At 37.1% G+C, this 26,070-nt stretch overlaps 4 protein-coding genes across 7 annotated transcripts; 2 read left to right on the top strand and 2 right to left on the bottom strand.

The window, feature by feature from the left end:
* Positions 1-4,382: 4,382 nt before the first annotated feature.
* LOC114732934 (signal recognition particle 19 kDa protein-like) lies at positions 4,383-8,821 on the bottom strand. Of its 2 annotated transcripts, none has more exons than XM_028920330.1 (4): positions 8,584-8,821; positions 6,938-7,118; positions 6,681-6,780; positions 4,383-4,911 (listed from the first exon to the last, which is right to left on the bottom strand). In XM_028920330.1, the coding sequence occupies exons 2-4, from the start codon at positions 7,112-7,114 to the stop codon at positions 4,778-4,780; spliced, it is 411 nt and encodes a 136-aa protein (XP_028776163.1). In that variant the 5' UTR covers positions 7,115-7,118; positions 8,584-8,821; the 3' UTR covers positions 4,383-4,777. The 2 variants fall into 2 exon arrangements, with proteins under 2 accessions (XP_028776163.1, XP_028776162.1); XM_028920329.1 differs by having other exon boundaries at positions 8,605-8,820.
* Positions 8,822-10,933: 2,112 nt separating this feature from the next.
* On the top strand, positions 10,934-14,494 carry LOC114732933 (thylakoid lumenal 15 kDa protein 1, chloroplastic). The gene is made up of 8 exons (XM_028920328.1): positions 10,934-11,055; positions 11,162-11,296; positions 11,453-11,548; positions 11,652-11,724; positions 12,096-12,157; positions 12,945-13,026; positions 13,929-13,989; positions 14,080-14,494. The coding sequence occupies exons 1-8, from the start codon at positions 10,960-10,962 to the stop codon at positions 14,129-14,131; spliced, it is 657 nt and encodes a 218-aa protein (XP_028776161.1). The 5' UTR covers positions 10,934-10,959; the 3' UTR covers positions 14,132-14,494.
* A 988-nt stretch (positions 14,495-15,482) lies between these two features.
* LOC114732932 (ARF guanine-nucleotide exchange factor GNOM) lies at positions 15,483-22,259 on the top strand. Of its 3 annotated transcripts, XM_028920325.1 has the most exons (4): positions 15,483-15,639; positions 16,575-17,395; positions 18,004-21,715; positions 21,796-22,259. In XM_028920325.1, exons 2-3 carry the CDS (start codon positions 16,661-16,663, stop codon positions 21,664-21,666), a joined length of 4,398 nt encoding a protein of 1,465 aa, XP_028776158.1. In that variant the 5' UTR covers positions 15,483-15,639; positions 16,575-16,660; the 3' UTR covers positions 21,667-21,715; positions 21,796-22,259. The 3 variants fall into 3 exon arrangements, with proteins under 3 accessions (XP_028776158.1, XP_028776159.1, XP_028776157.1); XM_028920326.1 differs by having other exon boundaries at positions 16,578-17,395; positions 18,004-22,259; XM_028920324.1 differs by having other exon boundaries at positions 18,004-22,259.
* Positions 22,260-22,763: 504 nt separating this feature from the next.
* LOC114732958 (uncharacterized) lies at positions 22,764-26,070 on the bottom strand. The gene is made up of 3 exons (XM_028920360.1): positions 25,249-26,070; positions 23,441-23,989; positions 22,764-22,883 (listed from the first exon to the last, which is right to left on the bottom strand). Exons 1-3 carry the CDS (start codon positions 26,068-26,070, stop codon positions 22,764-22,766), a joined length of 1,491 nt encoding a protein of 496 aa, XP_028776193.1.

Below are 26,070 nucleotides of genomic sequence, written 5' to 3'. Positions count from 1 at the left end.
AATTGGACAAATATATATATATATATATATGTGATTAGAAAATATCATGGGGAGCAGATGGTACTTTCCAATTTCACCTATATGAGTTTATCTAATCCCATGTAAGCAGTGGAGACAATGTTTCACAGCTTGCTTCTGCTAACAGAACTGACAAGTGTTTATTCATGTTAAATACTTTTTAAATGATTTTTCTCAATTAAATTTCAATTCTTATCTCTTATTTTCGATGTTTCGTACCAAATAGGATCTTACATTTTTCCCATTCCTAACTTATTTAATGAACATTATAATCAATCAATTCTAATGCTCCGGTCCTAAATGTAAAACCTAGTTAATTAATTTGAGTATATTAATTATATTAGTTAAATTAATTAATATGGTATGCTTTTCCTAAAACATTTTAATTATCTTTCTCAATTCATTTCCTCTTCCTACTTAATTATTGTTGAGCGAATATCAATGACGTTAATTTAAAAAAATTTATAAATATGTAAAATAGATAACTCTGGTTAAAAATTAAAGGAAAAGAAAAGCAATAGAAGAATTGGTAAAACGATGCTCAACAAGTGAGATTTATACTCTGTAGTTGGATTTGGCTAGAGAAACGAGCATGTTATAAAAGTTGGGTAATTTTAACCGTTCTGATTCTAATACCAAAACATATGTTAAACTTTCGTTAACATTCTTTTGAAATTTAATAATTTTTTTTAATTTTATTCTCATTTAGTATACGTCATAATGAGAATCAAACCAACATAATAATAAATAAATGATAAAATTGTATAGTTATAAAAAAAAAATTCTCTATCTTATAAATAGAACTAATTTTTTTTTTTCTCTATTCTATATATCGGATCAGAAGTGGATATTTCTAAAAGCACCTCAGAATAATTATATTATCCACAATTAATAAATAATGTGACTTTATGCGTATAGTCAGTGTCAATTTTATTGGTGGAATTGAAGAATTTTGAAAGCACTCATTTGAATAGATCAGACTTTGAGGCTTTGTATTGACTATAGGAGTCAGATGATAGCTTGGTCAGAGAATGCAGGGCAGCCTCCCAGTTTCACATTCTTCATGTGGCTGGTTTTTTTTTTTTTTTAAATGAAGAACGAAAAATCTTTAACTCCTCGCTTTAACTAACTTGGTAATTTAATTTATTTTTTGGCTTTTTGCAATGTTAAAATTTAATTAATGTCAAATAGGTTAGACATTATAGTTATTCAAACACAAATTATCTTTGGCCAAAAAAAAAAAACACAAATTGTCAAGAAAGAGGTATTGAAGGACAACACTGCTGTTTCAAATGCCACGATGAAGAAAAGAATGAGAATGAGACAAAAAGAACCACGAGAATGTCTGTTTGATTATTTTCTGGTAAAAATAATGAAGTTTAATAAATCAACATCAATATAAAAGATATAATAAATATTCTCTCTCTCTTCTTTATAAAACTGATGTGATTCTGCATTATAAAACGAGTCTTACATTTAGGATTAAGAAAATATACATTTTATTTAAATACTAATAAAGATTCATAGCAATGAGAATTAAGGGCTAATAGCAAACGTGGATCATGGTAGAGAAAGTTGTATTCTTCTTAGTGCTTACTTTGGAGTATTTAAAATGAATGCTTTAGAGGCAATACTTTTCTCATATTTTCACATGTTTGCCTTGTAAAATACAAAAAGGTTATTTATTCACGAAACATTGAGTATCCCAAAGTTTTTCTTTGTAACTAATTTATCTTAAAAGTTTAAAATCGTAGCAATATTCTCTCATAATGTTAAAAATGTTAACTGTTTATATTACTACTTTAACAGTAGAGAGTAATATTGTTATGATTTTAAACTTTCTGGGTAAATTTGCTCTTAAAAAACTTTCAGCTACCTAGTACTCATGAGTGAAAACTTTTGAGATAAATTTACACCTTAACCTAATATAAAATCACTTAAAATTAGTTTATTCAAAAAATAAAATGAAAAAAAGAATGCTATCTGTTTATTTAGGGTTTAACTTGATTAAACTCGTTTTGGGATTATAAGTGGACACTCCTAGAATGCTCATTCGTACAATTTGAGACAGAAGGGCATGTGGTGGGGTCTATGGTATTGATTGGGCAATTGAAGTTGGTATGACAATATATGTGAATTGTCAACTAGGAGAACAAAGTAGATTTGTTTGGTACATGGTAGGCTTGACTTTGAGGCCCAAGTTTGAAATTATTAATTTCTCGAATTACTTTTCAAATCTTAAATGGCAACATTTGATTTGTCAAGATGCTTGAATTTTTGGTGCTCACCCATGTGACCTTCACGTGACCTTTACAAGAAAACATTGTGGACTCTGTTTGGGGCCCTCTCTAAGCGGGAATTGGAAGTCCATTCTTATAAGCAAAGTCCTCGAGTTTGATCCTTTTTGACTAAGGCAACCACACACCAGAAGTCGCCCCTCATCCTAAACCCCCCTGCCCCACCAAAGAAGGAAAACGAAGGAAACGAAGTTTAAATTGCTATTTTTGGAAAAGGAAGGTAGTACTGGGAAAACGGGCCGGCCCGTGACGGGCTCGGGCTTAAACGGGCCGGCCCGTTTAAGCCCGAGTTTAAAAAATAAGTCATTTTTTCAAGCCCGGCCCGTGAGATGACGGGCTCGGGCTAGCCCGCGGGCTTTTGATCTTTTAAATTAAAATAATTTTTTTTATTTTTTTGTATATTTTATCAAAATAATAAAAATGAAACAATAAAAATTACTAATAAAAGGTATAAATATAAATAAAATTGAGTCACAAATATAAATATTATCATGTCTAAACATATATTACAGTATAATAAAGTCTATTGAATAAACAAACTAAATAGAGGACAAATATAAACAACTAAATAAGCATTAAGTTCAGTAGATAATTACAATGCGGATAATCTAGTTTGATTATAAATAATTAACAAAAAAGTTTAACTAACAAACATAGTATACATAAAGAATAATCATTTATCATACCGACAAAAAAGAAAAAAGTCCATCATTCTTAGTTCTAAATTTGTTTCTACTATAAAAATGATATAGATCTTTATTTTAGTTTAAAAGATTTTTTGATCAATTATATTTCAAGTATAAAAAATATGGGAGAATGATAAATAAAGACTGTAAAAATTATAGATACAGTATTTTAATAGGTTTTGACAACTTATAAATAACAATATATTTTTATGAATATACTAGTTTTAAATTTTGCAATTTTCATGTTTTTTTGGTTATTTTTCCCACAACTATAGTGATTCTTTTTTTCTTTTTGTGAATGCTATCTATGTGAGCTGCCAAGATAAGTAAAACTAAGAGTATGCTATGTTTAAAATGTTAGGGTTTTCTTTTTTAAGTTAAAAAAAAAAGACAAAAATTAAAAAAAAATAATTTGGCGGGCCTAAACGGGCCGGCCCGCGGCCCTACAGGGCCGGCCCGTTTATTTTTCGGCCCTACAGGGCTAGCCCTTTTAAGCCCGACTTCCCTTTCAAGACTCCAAAATACAAGCCCGGCCCTCGACTTAAACGGGCTTAAACGGGCCGGCCCGACGGGCTCGGCCCGTTTTCCCGGCTCTAAAGGAAGGCACAACATTTTGTAAGTAAAGAACTGAAAAAAAAAAAAAGAAGATAAGAATATTTGCAAATATGCACGTTATGAACCTTTTATTTTATATTTAAAAGTTGTGCAAAATCTAATGAATGACTCCTCATTATTCATACTTATGTATAACTTACTAAATTTTTTATATTTTATACTGATATTAAGAAGTGGGATTGGGGATCATGAACCTAATAAAGCGCAACTCAACTTCCAACATTTCTGGCTTGTATGGGGATATATCTATTGTAGGATCTCTTTTTCTGGGTCTGAATCTATTCTAGGAATTGAGTTCTCTTAAATAAGATCCCTAATTGACGTTTTAAAATTACCAAGCCTTCAAATTGTCATTATCTATCTCTCTCAGTGCCAAAATGTCGTTTTTATTCCAAGAACAAATCACAAAGTGATTTTCACAAAAAAAAAAAAAACAAAAGCGACGAGACTGATTGTTCTGATATAATGCCACTGGTATACTGTATACACGCTGAGAATTTTTCCCATCGACCTTGGGAAATAATAATATGCACACTGCGGGGATACGGATGCTTAAAAATTTGAGCAGGACTAATGTTTCCAAGCGCCAGCCCCACTATTCACTATTACAGTTTCTCAGTGGTTCTTTCAAGGACACCAATCCCAGTGAGCCGTGCGATCATGACATTTTTTTTCCCCACTGTGATTATAACATAACTTGTGAAGAGTTTCTTAACGACTCCAGTTCCACCAATTTGACAGCTAATTACCCAAAGGCAATACAATATTCATGAAAACACTGTATTTGAAGCTTTCTATTTTCAGTAAGCCCCATAGAGCTGGTTGATATCACATCTGTATTGACATTACTTCCTATGGTGCATCTCTACAAGAACCATAGGAAGATCAGGCAATGCAACATCAGAGCATTGGAATTGAAAAATACAAATCTACAGGGTAAGTCTTGCCAGTTTGGAAGAACCTACAAAATTGAATCCTACAAGAAAAGGTTCAAAGGTTCCTCAAGCAAGAGGAAGAATCTCGAGTCTAGATGGCTAACACTCTGCAATTGCTCAACAAACATCTTGGGACGGAAAAGCTTGAAACTCAGCAAGACATCCTGATAAACAGGATTTTGTTTTCGGCCAACGCTCTTTTTTGGGCCAATGTTTAAAACAGGGTTTATCTCTTCTTCTTTCCACTTTTCCCAGGTTTGTTGTTGGAGGTTCCGGCTGATGTTGACACGGGCTCCTGCTTTTTTGCCCTTCCATGGTGTCTGGGTACCATTTCCGCAATGCGAAGCATTAGACTTTTTCCTGTAACACAAAGCGAAAAATGAGCGACAGGCTCAGTATCATCCAATTTGAGGTAGTAATGGAGCAAAGAAAGGTTTGGGTAAATTATTTTTCCCATCACTCCATGATTATTTTAAAGATAATTGGAATTAAGCATTGCCAGTACACTGGGCCTTAACACCAGCGTTTTCATAATTCAATGTTAATACAAGTAGTTTTGGCGTATAGGTGAAACTATTTACTGCCACAGATTAAAAACCCTGGATGTCATGGGAAACACGGGACCCAGAAGGCATTTCTTGATAAACAATATTTTCCATAAACGGCTGTCATCCATTAAAAAGCAACTTGCTTGATCAGATGATATTGAGATTCTTTAACACTAGTAACTACATTAACAGTGTCCAAGCCCAGGTTACTTAAATAAATTAGCAAATCTACCTTCCATGATGAACTAAACCAGATTTGGCAATTAAGACTAGTCCACCATTCTCAGACCATAGAGAGCATGATTATATTCAAGTTTGCTAATCAGACTTCCAATCGTAAGAGACAATTTATAGTTTTATTCAACATTATCTTGTCTTGTTCTAAGCTTTCCTTCTCTGACGTATAGGTGAAAGACTGGTATCTGGTCTTGTACCACCTCTAATTCAAGGGCTAGAATGTAACATTACTAGGACTTTTGGTGCAGAACCTTAAAATCATCCATACAGCTAGTTCAACCCAAAATACGGCTTTCACAGAAAACATGAAAATGAATTGCACTTAGAGTATTTGCACATCAGCAAATCCTCGGAGCTTAAACATACAACAGCGTTAGTAATGATCTCTCTAGATACAAATGAATCAACTACTTTGCTGGACTAACCACTAACGTAGTAAAATATCCAATCAAGACAGTAACTACTCAAGCAATCAACAAATTTGTATAAACAATCTTCATGAAAAATTGAAACACCAGCCTCTCTCTGTCCAAAACCTGCCCACCTTTGGATTTTTCACTTTTCTCTTCCTTTCTCTCTGCTCTACTTCTTTTTTCCTTTTTTTTTTTTAAGAAAATCTTCTGATTTGGTCATTGGGTTCAATGCTTAAAGTCACTACCGTAGACCCCCCCCCTTTGGGGGCCAACTACCACCCTAGAAATTGAAAAACCCAAAAGCAGGGGAAAAATATCGATATCAATGTTAAATCATCCATATCTAGAGGCCAAGTACCCAAGATACATAGTAAAAATGTAGTGAGGTTAAGAGTCATCTTTCCAATTGTCTAAGGACCAGCATAAAGATATCTTTCAACAATAAAAGTCAAATTCTATAGCAGATGATTTTGACAAATACATTTTGATTGCACTTTTTCTTTGTTTTGGTAAGTGAGGCCAAGTCCTTTTGACCAAAAAAAGAAAAAAAGGTGAGGTCAAGTCCTGACGAAGGCCAATGAATAGTAGCACTTTGTTTGAATAAGCTTCCCGTTATTCCTTTTACTGTATGCTTGGAAAATAAGTACCCATTTCTATTGGCACGTGTTTCTAAATAAGCTACCGATTTTAGCTTCTAAGAAAATACCATATAAATCAATAATTTCCTGAAACCTTAATTTTTCAGTTCTCCAACGTTTCTTTGAAAACAAAAGAACAACTGCTTAGGACACATTATGCTGAAGGCTGTAGCAAAAAAGAAGTTGGATGAAAGTGATCAAATTACAGTGATGATTCAGATTCACTCAAAGATTATATGACAATCCATGTATTATAAGCACCGCACTAAGAACTGTATATATGGCTATCTTACTGGATGTAATGGAAGGATTATATAGAGTCCCATCCTCCTTTTTTAGCAATACCCGCACTCTCCCTCGTTGCATAAAATCACGTGGGTATGCCTTGTCTATCTGCAGTTGTCAAAAAAGTTACATTAACCCACTACATACAGTCCGGTCAACAGACAGCATATGAAGGGAACATGCAGATACACAAAAGAATTGGGAAGATAAAGCACAGAATAAATTCAAACTTAACAACAACAGGTCAAATTATACAACAGCAAACCTCAATAGCAAAGGGAAGTTTAAGATAGCTGCAGCAATCACCAATTTCAGCACAAGTAGGATTTTCACAAGCCTTGCTCAAGCCAATTCTCCTTCCTTCAGCCACTGTCTTTTTTGAATTCATGTAAACAGGATACAAAACAATCCACTTCTTTATATTGGGTAATTCTCCTTCCATGGTCCTGATTGAAATTTTACAAGACCATTACTAATATGGCTAAGACAAACATAAATATGCGTAATGAGAGCAGAAAATCCCGCAAGGCACAACAATAAACTATAATGACCACTTCTTTTATTACTAATTGCCAAAAAGATGTTCTTTTAAGAAAACAAACTAACTTGAAATAAATGTTCAACAGAAGAAAGACCATATTTCAGATCATTATAGTCACTAATCTCGGAAGAAAAAGGAGAAACAAGCAATTTTAGTTATGAGATCATATTTCACAATCAGAGCAGTCACCAAAGGCGCTTGCCTGATCCCCCTTGAAAAGGCACCCAAGGCATTTAGCTTTCGGGGCCTGCCTTAGTGCTAAGCGACTTTTACTAAAGAGGTGTTTGGATGGAACCTAAACCATGATTTCAAAAATGATTTTATGGTATACGAAATAAATATGTAGAGGAGTTTGCCTTGATTTGCGGGAAAAAACTTTTTAAAAGCACTGTTCTCAAATGCCAAACACCCCCTGAGACTCATTGATTGGTTATAGTGGTGTGGGCCTTGAGAGAGACTGCAAGGATACTGGTATCAGCATCAGTGATGATGCAGAATAGAAACTCCTAAAAAATAAAGAAACTTATGTTTAGAGCTATATCCCACCACCCTTGTGACTGATGAAGAATGGTAAATCTACTGTCAATCAAGGAATGAGGCACTTGTTATCATAGAGCCTACCAAAGTTAGAGCTTATTCATCTTCAAAATAATTGCCGTATTGTTAGGACTCCTGACCCTGCTGCCTGCCAAAGGATCCTCTCCAGGGGGCCGTGGGCGATCCTACAGCACTAAATAGCTGTTCGGAAGCGGTCACCCAATTTCACTCCCAACTGCCAAAGAAAACTTGCCAGTTGGTTCAGGATTTCTAATCTACGCATTCAAATATCATGTTCATCATCTCCATACCAGGCTGGTTAATTGTACAGGGAAGAGATTAAAAGTGGATTTTAAAACTCTAGCTCAGGAGGAAAAGGAAGAATGAAAGACAGAGAGGAGACGAAAGGACGCATCAGTGTGGAAATAGACCTCCCAACAAGTCGCAAGGACAAGAGCTCTAAGCTACTGGGACTTCCTAAGATACAAAATCGATGCAAAAGTCTGCGCCCATACGATCCACAGGAATATTGGCAATCCGTCAACATACTGAAAATGAGCTGCCAGTCAAGCAGCATCATGTCCTCAACAATATGTATGAGAAAGAAGTTCCAGATTTAGGCTAATCTCATTTAATGACAACTGAACAAAAACACTTGAGTTAAGCTCGATCTCCTCAATACTCGAACTTGCTTTTGGTGCGGGTGTTACGGGCATAACAAGGATTAAATTCACATAACAAAGCAAATCAAACAAGGCAGGAAAACAGTTCAGCCGAAAAACCAATCAAGCCAAAGAGACCTTGCACGGAGGAGAAGGTTAAACAAAAATCACCGGATAAGGAAGAGCACGGACCTTGGATGATAAGCTGGAAAGCCTCTGCGAGCTCGAAACCTGAAGGTCGAAGGACAGCCCCGGGGCACACGGTTTGCGAGGAAGAGGACCTGCAAGACCTGAAATCTCACACGATTTGAAGCCCCAGCTGACCAGTCGCAGAAAGATATCTCGATCGCAGGAACAACGCTTCCCAGGGCCGCGGGAGAGCCTCAGGCCATCGAACCCGGAGGCAATGAGGGTTTGAAACGACGTCGTATTGTCGCGGATGAGGGTACTGCCTAGTTTTTTTTTTTTTGCTATTTATTGGGGAGGGCTATCGACGACCCAAAGAGAAAAAGGCTTGGGAATTGGGCCTCAGCTGACTAAGGGCCCAGTAAGAACGGGCTAAAATGGTAAGGCCTGATTTTTCTACCGTGACAAACGAAACGGGTAACAAGACTCCTTTGTATCCATCCAATGCGAGTGACTCAGCTGCCGAAGAAAAATCTGTTCAGAAGCGGAAAGATTCAAAAGAAATCTCACTGGGGTAATAACCAAGAGAAGCACGGCTACCATCCCCATAGGATGGCAACAAGTGACGCCTCCTAAATCTCTTCGAGGTTTAGGCTTTAAGCGTTTATCTGCTGTTAATTCTGCTTGTGGAGCAAAGCTTGCTTGGAAGCTTATTCTTGGTGAGGAAGGATTCTGGGTGGATATTCTGAGCCAGAAATGCATGCTTAGAAATGAGGACAACTTGCTCACTGCAGCTTCTGGAGACTCAAAGCTGTGCAAGTTTATATGTCAGCAAAAGGAAGTAACTGATAAAGGTACCCGATGGCATTTGAGAGATGCGAACTCTATAAACTGCTTCAATGATTTCTGGCTCTTTCCAGGTGCTTGCCGGAATTGTCAGTAGAGGAAAATGGAAGCGTAGTTAAGGGCTACTGTGCAAAAAGAGAGCTTGGGACTTAGTTGTATTTTTGGGCTTTGCCTTCGTTAGTACCCCAAAAAAAAAAAAAATACACAGAAACGGGTAACAAGACATATTCTTCGGATAAGAATGAATGTGAGAATAACAATGGGGCTGGATCTAAAGAAATGAATCAGTCCCTCGTTTAAATACATTAAAACCAAAATGAGATTAACTTAAAAAAATGCTGATAAGTTATAATTACATTAACACCTAAGTACAAGAGTTAGATATGAAAGGACTACTTAATCCTCTTCGGTCTAGATTAAAACAAGATAAACCATAATAAATAAATCGCAGCTGCCTCCCGTGGTGTTTGGAAATGCCATCCACGGAATTATTTGGAATGATGGTAAGATTTCTTTAATACTCTTCCGGTTCTTAATATAAGACCCATTTAACTAATTTGATTAGATTAAGAAAATTAGGTAAGTTAGTCAATTACAAGAAAAGTGACACATATTTCCTAAAACACCATAATCATCTTTCTTAATACCCCCTCTCTCTTCTACTTAATTATGGTTGAGAGAGTATCTATAGGGGTAATTTAGAGAAAATTGATAAATATGAAAAATGGGTCTTACATTTAGGATCAAAACCAACTCAAAAATTGGGTCCTATATTAAGGACCGGAGGAGTAGTATTTTTTTAAAATCATAATTTATAAAATACAAGATAAAGATATAAACAGAATTTTGCCTTGATTTATGTAAATGTACTCATAAACACTTAACATAAGTATCTCCGAACAAACAATACAAACATTGAACTTGCATCTTCTCCTCCTTGAGAGCGAATTAATTCTCCTCCCCCCGGAGCCATCTATTGGTGCTGATTAGGAGAAGGAATTATTATTGCTTTACTATGTGATTTCAATTTCACCTAAAAACTTACAATAAAATATCGACGTATGAGTGGGGTTATTTTGCTTGAGTATGAGAAATGTATGATCTTTTCATATATCGTGCTTGCTTTGCTTCTCTGGTTATTTAGTATAATCAATTTTTAAGGTCTTTAATAATAAAAATAATTACGGAGAGTTGTAATGAAATTGTAAATAAGAAATATAATTATTAAAATTTTTTAATAATAACAAAGCAATTTACAATAACAAGTTTCAAAATAGTAAATGACAACTGCTCACTTATTATTAGGATTTTAGTTATTGTTATTAGGATTTTAGTAATAATTATTTTTTTTCTTGGAAAATCATTTTAACTCTCCCTAATAATTATTGCTTCTTTTTTGGTCCTGGGCTGTAATTTGACGCCGTATTTTAAAAGCGCATAACGAATTAACGAACCTAACATCGCGATAACAAAGTATTTAACATTATCCACAATCCCACGTGGTCTTGGCATAGCTTTCATCCTGTCACCACTCACCAGTCACAACCCACGTCTCGCGAACTCCATCTGTGAGCAATGGCTCTTCTTAGCGTCTCTATGAGTTCCAAATTCCCTGCAGAACCTCTCCTCACGTGCCCTCGTCCCTCCATTTCCGACTATCCTTCGCCTCTGGTTGGTAGTCTACGCTATCCCGTCTTTCTCATTTTTGGTTTCTCTCTGCTGAAGTTGAAGAACTGTTGCACTTCGTTCCGTTTGGTGATGTGGGTTTCTTTTACAGGCTCTTCCATTGAAGCAACGCCCCGAAGCTTCTAAAAAACTTGCACTTTCATTGACTGAATCTGTGTCCACTGCAAGCTTGGCTGCTCTCCTTTCTGTTTCTTTATTCGTCGTTGATCCCGCACTCGCCTTCAAGGTATTTGATTTAATCCAAAATGCAACTGTTCCTGATGAGAATTTGAACCCTTAAAAAATTAGGACCCGTTTTGTGGTTTCAGTTTCTACAGTAATTTACTGCCTTCGGAATTGTTGTTTTGTTGATGGATGTGGCAATCATGAGTTTAAAGTGCAGGGTGGAGGACCATACGGGCAGGAGGTGACAAGAGGGCAAGATCTCACTGGGAAGGATTTTAGTGGCAAGACTCTGATCAAGCAAGATTTCAAGACGGTGCATTTTTCACTTTTAGTTCTTTGAAAAATTAGAGTTAATCTGATTGGACCATATGTTGTGTTTGATGGAAGGCTAATGAGTCACCCGTTATGTGCTCCAGTCTATATTGAGACAGGCCAATTTTAAAGGTGCGAAGTTGCTAGGTGCTAGCTTCTTTGATGCTGATTTAACAGGTATGATTGAAAGCGGATAGCATTTATTGATTCAATTACCCGTAGATCGTATATAGTTTTGATTTATGTAGTGTTTTAATTTGGCATTCTATGCTTATCTGCATTTGTAAAGCTACTGATCATACTAACGGGAGGCTACATTCAGAAATTGAAATTCTCACAGTCCTAAGAAACTACTTATGACAAATGAAACGCCCTTTTGGCAATGAAGTTATTTATTATTTAAAATTTCGAATGAAAAACACCAAGCAGCTAAGTGATTACATAACAAACCTCGGACTACCCTGCGTCTCTCTTTAGACTTAGCTGTTTCTTCATATGCATGCAATTAATAAAAGCGCCTTTTTACTACTGCTTCCACGTGTTGTCAGGGGCTGATCTTTCAGATGCTGATCTTAGAAGTGCTGATTTTTCTCTGGCAAATGTGAACAAGGTAAACTCGTTTGCTGTGTTGATAGGGCGGTCCAGTGTGTCACTGAAATTATCGTTACATCTAACTGTTTTGATATTTGTGCTGAAGGACTAAATATATATTGTCTTAGGACCTAATGGACTATAGTTTAGAATAATTTGCATAAAGACTTAATTAGTTCTTTATTGCCCTGCTGTGCTCTCACTCCTATCTGGTACAGTTTAGATCAGTTTATCAATGCGATTATGTTCCCCTTTTTTTTTCCTTGTTTGCTTTCCTTAATGCACTAGCTTATGAAAATTTGCATATTTGACTGACTGCTACCTGTTCCTTTCTATGTTTATACTACCTCTGGTCCTAATTATAAGAGCTAATTGACAAATTTGAGGAGATTAAGGAAGTAAGTTAAGTTAGTTATTTGTAATAAATAGGTGTTGTCTTTTTTAAAATATCCTTGCTAATCAAAGGTGTTGATTAGAACTACCATTATTAGAAGGACTACTTTGGAAAAAATGCATAAATATTATAGATAAAGTGGATTGGGGTTTTATATTTAGGACCAAAATAAAAGTCAAATGATGTATTATATTAAGGACTGGAGGTAGTATTATTTAAGAACAAGTGTTGATAAATATGAGATATAGCGTTGATGTGACAGATCATTCATATGATAATCTAGCCACAATTTAAAATTTAAGAATATCTTAACTGCACATACGATGAGAAGGAAGGGTTGTAGATTATCAGGTGTTAATAGCCCAATTTCACAATATCTGGTGTCCTCTGAATGCATCATTACTTTGTGCAGGCAAATCTGAGCAATGCTAACTTGGAAGGTGCCCTTGCAACCGGAAACACGTCTTTCAAGGGAACAATTATAACTGGCGCTGGTATGCAGATGTACCACTTATTATGTACTTATATTGTATTTAAGGGTGATATAATTTAAACATAGAATTGATCTTTTAGCATTATAAAATCAGATGCTTGTATTGGTTGGTGGATTACATAACAAATGGAGGCAGAAAGGAATGGGATGGAAAATAGAATGAAAAAAGTGATTTTGAAGATGGGAAATGACCCTCATGTTATACCATTGAGTAATGAGATATAATAAACATTGCACAGAGAAGGTAAAAAGAGAATCTTTTTTTGACCCTTGTTACCTAATGGGGCTTTAAGAGTATACAAACAATTTGGTCTATGAACTATCAAGTTTATTTGGCTTCAGTACCTGAAATTAGCGAACGCATAATTAGGGACCAAATAGTTCGTTACCGTTGATTTATTCCCCTTTTCCTGGCTGACTAATGAATGTACAATTAAGATCATGGGCACCAATGGACACGGACTAAAGCAGAGGAGGGCTGGGCTCAGAGAAAGAAGAGAACGTAGATGAGAAAAAATTATTAGAAAGCATGTTTGCTGATGAAAAGAATTCCAAATCTGATTGTATGAGACCTCTTTTTGCAGCCAAACCATGGTCAATTATAGCATTCTACATTATCAGAATGAATTCTTTTCAATTTCTTATTAATTGGTCAATTAGATATAGATAATCCTATACAAATGACGCTTACTAAATTGAAGGCAAAATACATTTCAGTATCTCGTGGTTTAGCCCATTCGGGCTGCTGTTTAGACCGTTAGCGCATCGGGACCAATGTTTTTATTTTCCTCTGCTTTGCTGATCAGTCACTAGAGTGAACTTCTATATCACAATCTGAAGTTTTAAAATGTATCTGTGAGTTCTAGTGACAGTTATCGATTGTCTGCTTGTTATAATGACCAGACTTCACAGATGTGCCATTAAGGGACGACCAAAGAGAATACCTGTGCAAAGTTGCGGATGGGTAAGATCATACTCATATATTTGCACTCTGATTTTTCTGGATATGCTTCATAACTCACTCAGTGAGTAACAAAGCTGTTTGTTGCATTAGGGTGAACCCAACAACTGGAAATGAGACGCGTGAGACATTGCTTTGCAATTAGCATTCCATTTGCTGAGAACATCGCTACATTGAGTCAAATGGCCATTCATGGATATCCTGCTTCTCGGCAGCTGCAGTTTTTGAATCATTGCAATAGATCTCTGCTTTACTGGGGAGGAAGGGATTTTGTCCTGTTGCATGCCACGTGTCACACAATACTCTTTGATGATTTATGTGATTTCTGGTTTATCGTTCTTTCTGATTATTACCCAGTTTTCACACTAATGAACCAAGTAGATGTCTTCTAGACTGGACATGACAGATTATGAAAGTCAAAAGCAATGAATTTATGATTAACCAATGTTTTGTTAGTGTTATTTGTATTGGTAAAAGATTCTTTTATATACCATGTTTACTTCCAATAGCTTACGGTTAAAATTAATATAAGTTGGTCTTCAGCCAAACTGGTTGATTATACTATCTCAAGATGCAATGATGTGGCATCTCGTGAAGCTGCCACGTCATCCACATTCTCGCAATCTATCCTTCACATTGCACAAGGTCCTCACGAGGTTAAAAGTCAAAACTCTGCACCGTTGAGCTAACAACGTAAGTTGATAATGTTTTACATATTGTTGAAACTTGAAAGCTTTTCCTTTCTTTACATTACTTGACAATATTTCAATAATCAAATTCAAATAAATATCTCTTTGGCAATACAATTCAGGTAAATATTATATATATTTATATGTATATAAATAACTCCACATAATTTACAGAATGGTGAATAGTCTGCTTGTATGACATTAAGATATAGTTAAACTACAAATTTTAAGAAGTAAGTAATAATCTATTCTCTTAATGTTAATTTTTTAAATGAAAAATTTTCAATGTCCTTTTCATCGAATTATAATTATAATTCTTAAATTATTTTTAATTGTTTGTGTAAATTTTACTTGAGGATCAACACCATGGTTATTCAATTTTTTTTCCTTTTGATGGGGATGATTATTCAACTATTTAGAATATATGCTTAAAAATAAGAATTTTTTTTGGTAAATTAAAAATATATAATCTTTTAGATTAAATTTAATTTCAAAATAATTTTGATGAAGCGCTTCTCCATCAAATCATACCATTTTGCACGTTTTATTTTTGTTAAATATTTTATAATTTATAACCAGTTTGTACTTTATAAGCACATTATTTTTAATCTTACTAAATATAAAATATATGGATAGATTAATTCTCAATAAAAATGATAATTAGTGGTTAATTACAAAGACGGAGCAGAGTCTCTTTCAGAAATTTATGACGAGTACAACGAGAGGATCGAAATAATAAATGGAAAATATAGTTGGGGGTCAAAAAGGGAAAAAAAAAAAAAAAACGTATGGGTCTGGGGGAAAAGGTTCAACGGCAGTAGGAGAAAGGTCTCAACAAAGACTATTGGGAGCTCCTCACTCCTCAAGCATAGATTTCCAGTTTTGAGGTAAGTCGTCCCGGGCGAGATTTCTCTGTAATGTGCCTCTCCGGCTTCAGATTCATGGGCTTAACCGAGGGATCGAAGTAAGTTAATTTCTTTTCCTTCGTGCGTTTTGATCTCCATCTTCATCATTTGTGCTTTGTTGTTGCTTTTTTTCCCTTTCTTTTTTTCTTTTGAGCTTTTACATATGCTCATCATCATTTTATTTACGTTCATACTAGAATAATTTGGCATCAAACACCGAGCATAGTGTTGCGGACCTTTCTATGCCGAATTTTTTTCGGTGCCGCACGGATTTTAACCCAAGAAAAAAAAAATTGTGGATGCAAAAAAGATTGTTGTTTGCATCATTGAAGAGTGAAAAACTTATGGGTTGAATAAAAAAGTAAGATTTACATTTAGATCTAAGGATTTTGAGGTTTGGACAAGCTGTGATCATGGTTTATAGCTGAGTGCATATGAAGTACTTGGCACGACAATGTAATTTAGCTATTCTGCACATCCTGGTGTGTTTGTGCGCGCGCTGTTTTGGACGGCCTGGGTAGAAATTTTGGAATCCAATGCTTGCCAATTTCTCAGAGTATCTGATCAAAGTTCGTTAGCAATCGTTTTTGTACTCGGATGCAATTTTTTAGATGTTTTGTTGAACTACGTTATGCTGTTTTAACTAAAGGTAGGATGATCCAATTAAAATTTTGAGAGTGGTGGAAGACTTGGTAATTAGATCAGTTTTGCGCGAGTAACATAAGAAGGATGGCTGGACAATGGTTGAGGTCGGGTTACATTTTGGCAGCTAGCTATGTTGCAGTTTTCTTTTACTTGACGTATATAAACTATAGGGGTTATGTCAAGGGGATAAAAAGCTTGATCTGTCTTTGCATGCGGAAAACTGGACTAGTCTAATTCTGTCACCTGCAAATGCATATATGTGCACATTAATTTTCATATGGTGTTTTCAAGTTATTTAGCGCAAAGTAACCTTATTTCATTGAATCTATTGTCTCTTTGGACTTCATAGAAGGCGTCTGTGAGGAATTGGGTTCATCTTAGCTTTCCACTGGTAAACCTCTAGAAGATCAGTTCTTTTCAAGGAACTTTGTAGAAATGGGACGTTTAAAGCTACAAGCTGGTATCAATGCAATAGAGGAGGAACCTGAGGAATATGATGATGCATATCCTAGCAAAACTACTTTAGCGTGCATGATCAATTCTGAAATTGGTGCTGTTATGTCAGTCATGCGAAGAAATGTTAGATGGGGAGGCCGTTATATGTCTGGTGATGATCAGCTGGAGCACTCCCTTATTCAATCTTTGAAGACCTTAAAGAGGCAAATATTTTCATGGCAGCATCAGTGGCATGCTATCAGCCCAGCCTTGTATCTCCAGCCTTTTCTGGATGTAATTCGATCAGATGAAACTGGTGCACCAAGTACCAGTGTTGCTTTGTCATCTGTTTATAAGATCTTAACTCTTGATGTGATTGATCAAAACACTGTCAATGTTGAGGATGCCATGCACCTGGTGGTTGATTCTGTCACTAGCTGCAGATTTGAGGTGACTGATCCTGCATCAGAAGAAGTGGTTTTAATGAAGATACTACAAGTTTTTGTGGCATGTATGAAAAGCAAAGCATCTGTGATGTTGAGTAACCAACATGTTTGCACCTTAGTGAATACTTGTTATCGAATAGTTCATCAAGCAGGAGCAAAAAGTGAGTTATTGCAGCGGATAGCACGCCACACAATGCATGAACTTATTAGGTGTATTTTCTCGCATCTTCAAGATGTTGGCAACACAGAGCATGCATTGGTAAATGGAAGCTCTACTTTAAAACAAGAGGTATAAGATTTGCACACCATTTATAATTCTTTCTTTTGATTGCATTCTTTTCTTTCTGATTTTTTGATTAATGTCAACTGATGAGGGGGAAGAATAATCAAAGGGATTGTTAGAGAGAATTTGAGGGCTATTTGCTTCTATATTTATTATTATTTCTATTTTGCAAGAGTTATTGCTGGCTATCAATTATTATTTGGTTCTGATCTGGCAAATAAAGAAAGCCACGGTGACTGTCCATGATGGGTTTGAGGAATTGATATATCATGGAAGTGTTTTACGGTATAGTTGTAACTGGATTGTAATTTTTTAGCACAACCTAAAGTGGACTGTAGAAACCTCTCCTTCCCCTCAAACCCACCCCCCCCAAAAAAAAAAACCAAAAAAATCCCCCAAAAGTGAAACACAAAGAATCTGTTTAAGGTTGTGTATGTGTAGATGGGATGGGGGGGTGTGGTTGTGGAAAATTGCTAATATTAACATTAAATTGTGAAGTCTGCAGACATTCATTTGGAATCTTTTAATCATCCTCCCTGAAATGAACAGTTTATGTGCCCATAATTTGAATTTTGATGTTACAGTGTATATGAGTTAATAAATTATTTGTGCAGATTGGAGCATTAAATAACGAGTATGCTTTTGGAAGCAAACAGTTAGAGAATGGGAGCATGAATTCTGAATATGATAATCAGTCGTTACCCACAGACTCTGCTGCCGGTGCTGCAACTGTGATTGATGAAAACACAGCTATTGCTAGTAGTGGCAAGGGGACTGTACCTTATGACATGCATCTTATGACTGAACCATATGGAGTTCCCTGCATGGTGGAAATATTTCATTTCCTGTGTTCTTTGCTGAATGCTGAGCATATGGATATGGGTCCTAGATCAAATACAATAGCCTTTGATGAAGATGTTCCCCTTTTTGCCTTAAATTTAATTAATGCCGCGATAGAATTGGGAGGGCCTTCCATTCGCCAACACCCCAGATTGCTGAGCTTAGTTCAGGATGAATTGTTCCGTAGTCTGATGCAGTTTGGTTTATCAACAAGTGCCCTTATACTTTCAATGGTGTGTAGCATTGTTCTCAACTTGTACCATCATCTCCGAGCTGAACTAAAATTGCAACTTGAAGCATTTTTTTCTTGTGTCATTTTGAGGCTTGCACAAAGCAGATATGGCGCTTCATACCAGCAGCAAGAGGTTGCCATGGAGGCCGTTGTTGACTTCTGCAGGCAAAAAACATTCATGGTAGATATGTATGCTAACTTTGACTGTGACATTACTTGCAGTAATGTCTTTGAAGACCTTGCTAATTTGTTGTCAAAAAGTGCATTTCCTGTAAACTGCCCTTTGTCTTCTATGCACATTCTTGCTTTAGATGGTCTCATTGCTGTTATACAAGGAATGGCTGAAAGGATTGGCAATGGATCTAATATTTCAGAACATTCACCTGTGAATCTTGAAGAGTATACTCCCTTTTGGATGGTTAAGTGTGAGAATTACAACGATCCAAATCACTGGGTCCCTTTTGTCCGTCGAAGGAAGTACATGAAGAGAAGATTGATGATTGGAGCTGACCACTTTAATCGGGACCCTAAGAAAGGTCTAGAGTTTCTACAAGGAACACATCTTTTGCCTGACAAACTTGATCCCCAAAGTGTTGCTTGCTTTTTCAGGTACACTGCTGGGCTGGATAAGAATCTTGTTGGTGATTTCCTAGGAAATCATGATGAATTTTGTGTTCAGGTTCTTCATAAATTTGCTGGAACATTTGATTTCCAAGATATGAATATAGACACTGCTTTGCGTCTCTTTCTTGAGACATTCAGACTACCAGGAGAATCGCAAAAGATCCAGAGAGTGCTTGAAGCCTTTTCTGAAAGATACTATGAGCAGTCACCACATATTCTTGCTAACAAGGATGCTGCCCTTGTATTGTCATATTCACTCATATTGCTGAATACAGATCAGCACAATGTGCAAGTTAAGAAGAAGATGACAGAAGAAGACTTTATTCGTAATAATAGGCATATAAATGGTGGCAATGATCTACCTCGAGAGTTCCTATTGGAGCTTTATCATTCAATTTGTAAGAATGAGATCCGCACTACCCCTGATCAGGGTGCTGGATTTCCTGAAATGACTCCAAGTCGGTGGATTGATCTGATGCACAAATCAAAGAAAACTGCTCCATTTATTGTATCAGATTCCAGAGCCTACCTTGATCATGATATGTTTGCTATAATGTCAGGCCCAACAATTGCTGCCATATCTGTGGTATTTGATCATGCTGAACATGAAGAAGTATACCAAACTTGTGTGGATGGATTCTTAGCTGTTGCTAAAATTTCAGCTTGCCATCATCTTGAAGATGTTCTGGATGATCTAGTTGTGTCTCTTTGTAAGTTCACTACCCTTTTGAACCCATCGTCAGTGGAGGAACCGGTCCTAGCGTTTGGAGATGACACAAAAGCAAGAATGGCGACTGTAACAGTTTTTAGTATTGCTAATAGGTATGGGGATTACATCCGCACAGGATGGAGAAATATACTTGATTGTATTTTAAGATTACACAAGTTAGGACTTCTTCCTGCCCGTGTAGCCAGTGACGCAGCTGATGAGTCAGAGCTTTCTACTGAGACTGGGCATGGGAAACCTATAGCAAATTCTTTGTCATCAGCTCATATGCCATCCATTGGTACTCCGAGGAGATCCTCAGGATTGATGGGGAGGTTTAGTCAGCTCTTGTCTCTTGAAACTGAAGAGCCAAGGTCACAACCTACTGAACAACAACTTGCTGCTCATCAGCGAACCCTGCAAACAATACAGAAATGTCACATTGACAGCATATTCACCGAGAGTAAATTTTTGCAAGCTGAATCTCTATTGCAACTTGCAAGAGCACTTATATGGGCAGCAGGGTTTCCTCAAAAGGGGAGTAGCACACCTGAGGATGAAGATACTGCTGTGTTCTGCCTGGAGTTGTTGATTGCAATCACTTTGAATAATAGGGATAGAATTGGAACACTTTGGCAGGGTGTGTACGAGCATATTTCCAATATTGTTCAGTCAACTGTAATGCCTTGTGCACTGGTAGAGAAGGCTGTTTTTGGACTTCTAAAGATTTGCCAGCGGTTGCTTCCCTACAAGGAGAGCATTGCTGATGAACTTCTGAGGTCCCTGCAGTTAGTTTTGAAGCTTGATGCTCGAGTTGCTGATGCGTACTGTGAACAGATTACACAGGAAGTCAATCGCCTTGTGAAGGCAAATGCTTCTCATATCAGATCACAGTTAGGATGGCGTACAATTACATCACTACTTTCCATCACAGCTAAGCACCTAGAAGCATCTGAGGTTGGGTTTGAGGCACTATTGTTCATAATGTCAGATGGAGCCCACTTGCTACCAGCTAATTATGTTCTCTGTGTAGAAGCTGCTAGGCACTTTGCTGAATCTCGAGTTGGACAGGCAGAGCGGTCTGTACGGGCACTGGATCTTATGGCAGGGTCTGTCGATTGCTTAGTTCAGTGGACTAGTGAGGCTACACAGACAATGGGGGAGGAGGAAGTGTCAAAATTGTCTCAGGACATTGGAGAGATGTGGTTAAGGCTAGTGCAGGGACTAAGGAAAGTGTGTTTAGACCAGAGAGAGGAGGTTAGAAACCATGCTATATTATCACTGCAGAAGTGCTTGACTGGAGTTGATGGTATTTATCTCTCGCATAGTGTGTGGTTGCAGTGTTTTGATCTGGTCATCTTCACTGTGCTTGATGATCTACTTGAAATTGCACAAGGACAGTCTCAAAAGGATTACCGCAACATGGAAGGAACCCTTATCTTTGCGATGAAGCTCTTGTCTAAAGTATATCTTCAGTTACTCCAAGACCTATCACAGCTGTCAACATTTTGCAAAATATGGTTGGGGGTGCTGAGCCGAATGGAAAAATATATGAAAGTGAAAGTTAGGGGTAAGAAGAGTGAGAAGCTTCAAGAGCTAGTGCCTGAGCTTCTAAAAAATACCTTACTTGTAATGAAGACAAGGGGCATTCTGGTGCAGAGGAGTGCCTTAGGCGGTGATAGTTTATGGGAATTGACATGGCTACATGTGAATAACATTGCTCCATCATTGCAATCTGAGGTGTATCCTGAGCAGGATTCTGAGCATTTGCAACATGAAAAGGGTGGTTCGAATGAAGGTTTGGAGCCTGTTGAAGTGGGTTCTGTTAGTCCCAATGACACAGCCAAACGTGAAGATTCTGCCCTTGTTGGTTAATTATAGCATATTAATGGCAAGTCTTCCGGAACCAATTTTGCTGTCTGCCTGCATGAATTCATGATCCCATCCGTGCCTTGGTAATTTTTAACTTCTCATTAAAGGTTGTCTGGGTTCTTATACTGAATTTGCAGAATATTGTGGATTGCATTCACATCTTAATTTTGGCTGGAGCTATTAGTTCAAACTAGTAAAGGAGGGAAACCATGTAATGATAGTTGTTGTTAATTGGTATTCCCCCTTGTATTTGCCTCACGGACGCTTGAGATTACTGTAACTCCTGAATGAGTATATGTGATAGTTATAGCTTTGAGTACCATTAGATTTCTGCCCTTCTAATAGGGTACCATGGAGATTTCCTATGCCGTTAGCGCTACGCCAGGGACAGCTAACTGCCATATTTAGAAGCATAATCTTTTTGTACAGAATTAGAAATTTTTCCTCACTGAAAGATGTATTTCCCTTGGGGAAAGAGTTCTCAGTTGTGGCCTTCAAATCTCCCCTACAGTATCTCAGGCAAAAAGCCCCTCAATGTGGATCATAAAATTTGTAGAAAATACAAATATTATATAAAGGTCTAATTGCATTTTTAACACCTCTGCTTAGAGATGTGCGAAAATACAATTTGTTGTTGTTCTTGCTTTCTTTCAATTAAAAAGCGAGGTTGTATTTATATATGTGAAGCTGATTCATCAACACTAATGTGTCTTCATATGTGCTTGTGGCAGTATGTGTTGGTAGAAAACTTGCAATCACAGAGAGAGAGAACAGAATAGTATGAGTGTAAAGTGGAAAATCTATCCATATCAAGTCTGACTTTGTTTCCTGATATTTTTTAATAACATTAATAATATGGCTCTGACTTTGTTTCCTGATATTTTTTAATAATATTAATAATATGGTTGTCAAAAAAATCGATTTAATATGAGATATGGATTTTGTTCTAACTACAAAATTACAAAGGTAATGTAATTGGCCATAAGCCATATCAGCAAGGCTCTCATCAATTTACAGCAATCCGCCCATGAGGGGAGGGGGGAGGGGAGCAAATAATCCCTAGTCATTAAATTGTAACAGATTCACGAGGGCCACAATTCCTAATCCTGAGCCGCAGTGTCCCATTCCTTATTTCGCCTCCATTCATTATTTGACAGCATTGCCTCCTTGGGGCCTGCTTCATTCCCACCCAAATCAACATCATTATTGTCAGTTGTCTCCTATTACTCTATAGATATGACACAGTTGTTTGGCAACAGCAAAAATATTAGGGAGAATTACTATGAGGTTATAAGAAACAAGTGTAATCACACCCAAAAAAAATTACGAAATGATAAGTGTTAGTGTAATAAATGATAACAGGTTCATACTACTACTTGTTATTAAATGTTTTTAAGAAATTACATTCCTTTTTGTAAACTAAATTTTTCCAAGATATTATGATGATGAGCACTTTTATAATGAAGATTAGTCTCAAGAGCCAAATTCTTCTTTTGATTTTTAATAGAAGAACTAAGTAAATAATTTGTTAATATTAAGAAAATTAGCTAAGCTAATTATTTGTAACAAATATTTGTTAGTTATTTGCAACTTCCCCTTAATTAAAACCTCATTACCATGCACACTCAATAGCAATATTTTGACAAAAAAAATTATAAATTTAGAGTCAAAGTAAATTGAGGTCTTCTATATATTTATAATAAAAACAAACTCCTTATCTTGCTCATAAAATTGAGAGTAGAAGGTAGTAAGAATGAGAAGCCATGAAGCAACTTACTTTTTTCCAGTATTTGGGGTCAAGCTTCAAAGCAGCAACCCTAACTCTGTCCACTTCCACAGGAGTGATGCTCAGTCGGGTGCAGTTTCTAGCATCCTCACCCTCCCTATGCTTCTTATAGCTACTGAAACTCCATGCACCATTCCCCATCCTCTTGACCTTCTCCAGAAAATATACAATGGGCTTATCGCATGGGTCAGGGCCCATGGGCCGAGTGCTGAACATGAAAGGCCCATCACTAAGAGTTCCCCAGGTTCGAAACGTACGAAACCGAGTCTGCAAATCCTTAGCAGTCCACAACGTTGGATAAATCTGTGCCGTGTAACCCCACGATATGGACACCGACCAGTGACGCTTATGGTCGTAGCAGAAACATTGCTGCAATATTCTGGAAGGGTCTATGAGGTAGGCAGCCATGAGCTTGTGTATGGCGTCCACTTGGGTCATGTTTGGGAACACTGGCTCTAGCATGTCAAGGTGGTGCAGTGATACTAATGGCGCCAGTGGGTGTGCTGCCAGAATCCCATATGGGTCCCCTTTTATGTCAAGCTGATGAGCCATAAGCACAGAATGAAACAGCACTGTGAATAATTCATGCCCACTTTAATTAAGATTACACTTGCATCAATATCTCCTATAGATATCAACAAGAATAACTGCACTAAAGCATGAATTTGGATCCAGTCACAGTGTATATGATAAGAGAAGTCTCTCCAGAAAGATAGGAGTTTCAGAGCGCCCACCATACCTAATTCTCTCTCTCTCTCTCTCTCTCTCTCTATACGTGTAACCCAAAGCCCTACAGGAGAAATTAAACTTGATATATAGGGGCATGCATATAGGGAGGAAAAAATAGGATGAGACCCACGTCACAGATTTTATGAGGCTTATTATATACATAATCTAGGCCTGCTTTCTGAAGGGGAGGAGGATGTACGTGGAACCAAATGATGGGGACGCAAGATTTTGAGTATATACCGCCTTCGTCTATGCTTATTATAACAGTTAGACAACTAATTTAAAGAAATTTAAAAAATCAGTTAGGTTGGTTTGTTGTAACAAATGTGTGATGACTTTTCTAAATTATCCTTCTAATTATGTGTATTAAAACTATCATTTGGTAAAAAATCCTTACAATCAATAGGGATATTTTAAAACAAAAACTATGAGTTTGAAAGGTGAAGTGGATTAAGGTTTTTATGACCAAACCCAACCCTCTAACTATGGGTAGCTACCAATCAATTTTGGAACACTTCCCAAATATTTTTTTAGCTAATAATAATCTACATAAAATTAGTGATATTTTTTAACTTAAAGTGTTAAATCTTTGAAAAATCATTAAAAATTTGAAAACTAAACTATTTTTTTACAAATATAAAATATTAAAATGCCACTCATTCAGAATTTAATGATGAAAAGAAGCTTAAAAAAATATTTGGAAAGGGCTCCAAAATGAAGGGCCAGATGGGTTACAGGCAGCTAATACCTCCTTTCCTTTAACTAGTTCTTATATTAAATATGAAAAGATAGTAATGTATTAACAAGACTCATATCCCATATCTTATATCATCATCATCATCATCTGTTTTTCTCCCCTTCTCCCAGTGGTTTCTATATATGTGCTCCTTTTTATGAAGGTGAAACAATTTGAGAGGGGATGGGATCGATGTAAAGACAAGACAAGAAATAGGTCGTGGACACACACACCAATATAATCTCACTGTCTTGGCTCACTATTCTCCTAAACATAAGATTATGATTGAGAAAAAATAAAACGAGTGTATATGTAATATATGCGTACTACATGCCTGGTGGAAGCCCGGTTCTCTGGTGAGAGTTACGCCGAGTTCATTGACACAAGCCCACACCCTCTGATCAGAGCCATAGAAATAGTAATACCTCCGAAGGCATCCATCAAAGATCCTTGATAGCTTAATCGCTAACGCTGAACTGATCGCAAATCCACCACCGCCATAAGCCATGGCAAACCCATGGTACAGATTCTGCTCCACACTCTCCGAATTATCTCCAATATATACCATCTCTCTGTGATCGTACTTCCCCAGAACCGTCGCCAGGTTCGCCGGAAAAAACACGGTGTCATCGTCTCCCATGACGAACCACCTCACGTTCGGAAGGCCAAGCTTGAAGCTCTCCTTGAATATCCGAGATATCCGTACGGCAGCCTGGCCGTGGACGAAGCTTTTCCACCGGTAGTTCGAGATCTTGAACGGAATGGCGCCGGACACATCGTACCGAGGCTCCTTGTCGAGCCAGACAAAGCCTCGGGTGTCATTCGGGAGCCACCAGAGCTTGTTGAAGCGGCTGCGCTCTTGCCACGTGTTCTCCGACCCGGCGATGCAGAAGAGGATATGAGAGATGTTGGTGGGGGCAGGGCGTTCATCTTCGGCGGCGGCCCGGGCGTTGGCCTGGAGGCGGTCGGGGAAGAACCAACGGGAAGGTTTGAAGAATGCAGAGTAGAGAGCGAGCGTAATGGAGACGACAAGACACACCAGAACCCCTAACCTAATCAAAATTACGAAGATATCACGAGGGTTCTCGGAGATTAGAAAGAATCTAGGCGCTTTAATTTGGTCTGGACTAGATTGTTGCAACCGATTGTGACTCAT

The sequence above is a fragment of the Neltuma alba genome, unplaced genomic scaffold (genome assembly GCF_004799145.2).
Source record: "Neltuma alba isolate B1F8T4 unplaced genomic scaffold, ASM479914v2 tig00012957_pilon, whole genome shotgun sequence".
Lineage (NCBI taxonomy): Eukaryota > Viridiplantae > Streptophyta > Magnoliopsida > Fabales > Fabaceae > Neltuma > Neltuma alba.
This window is presented reverse-complemented; position numbering and strand designations above follow the sequence as displayed.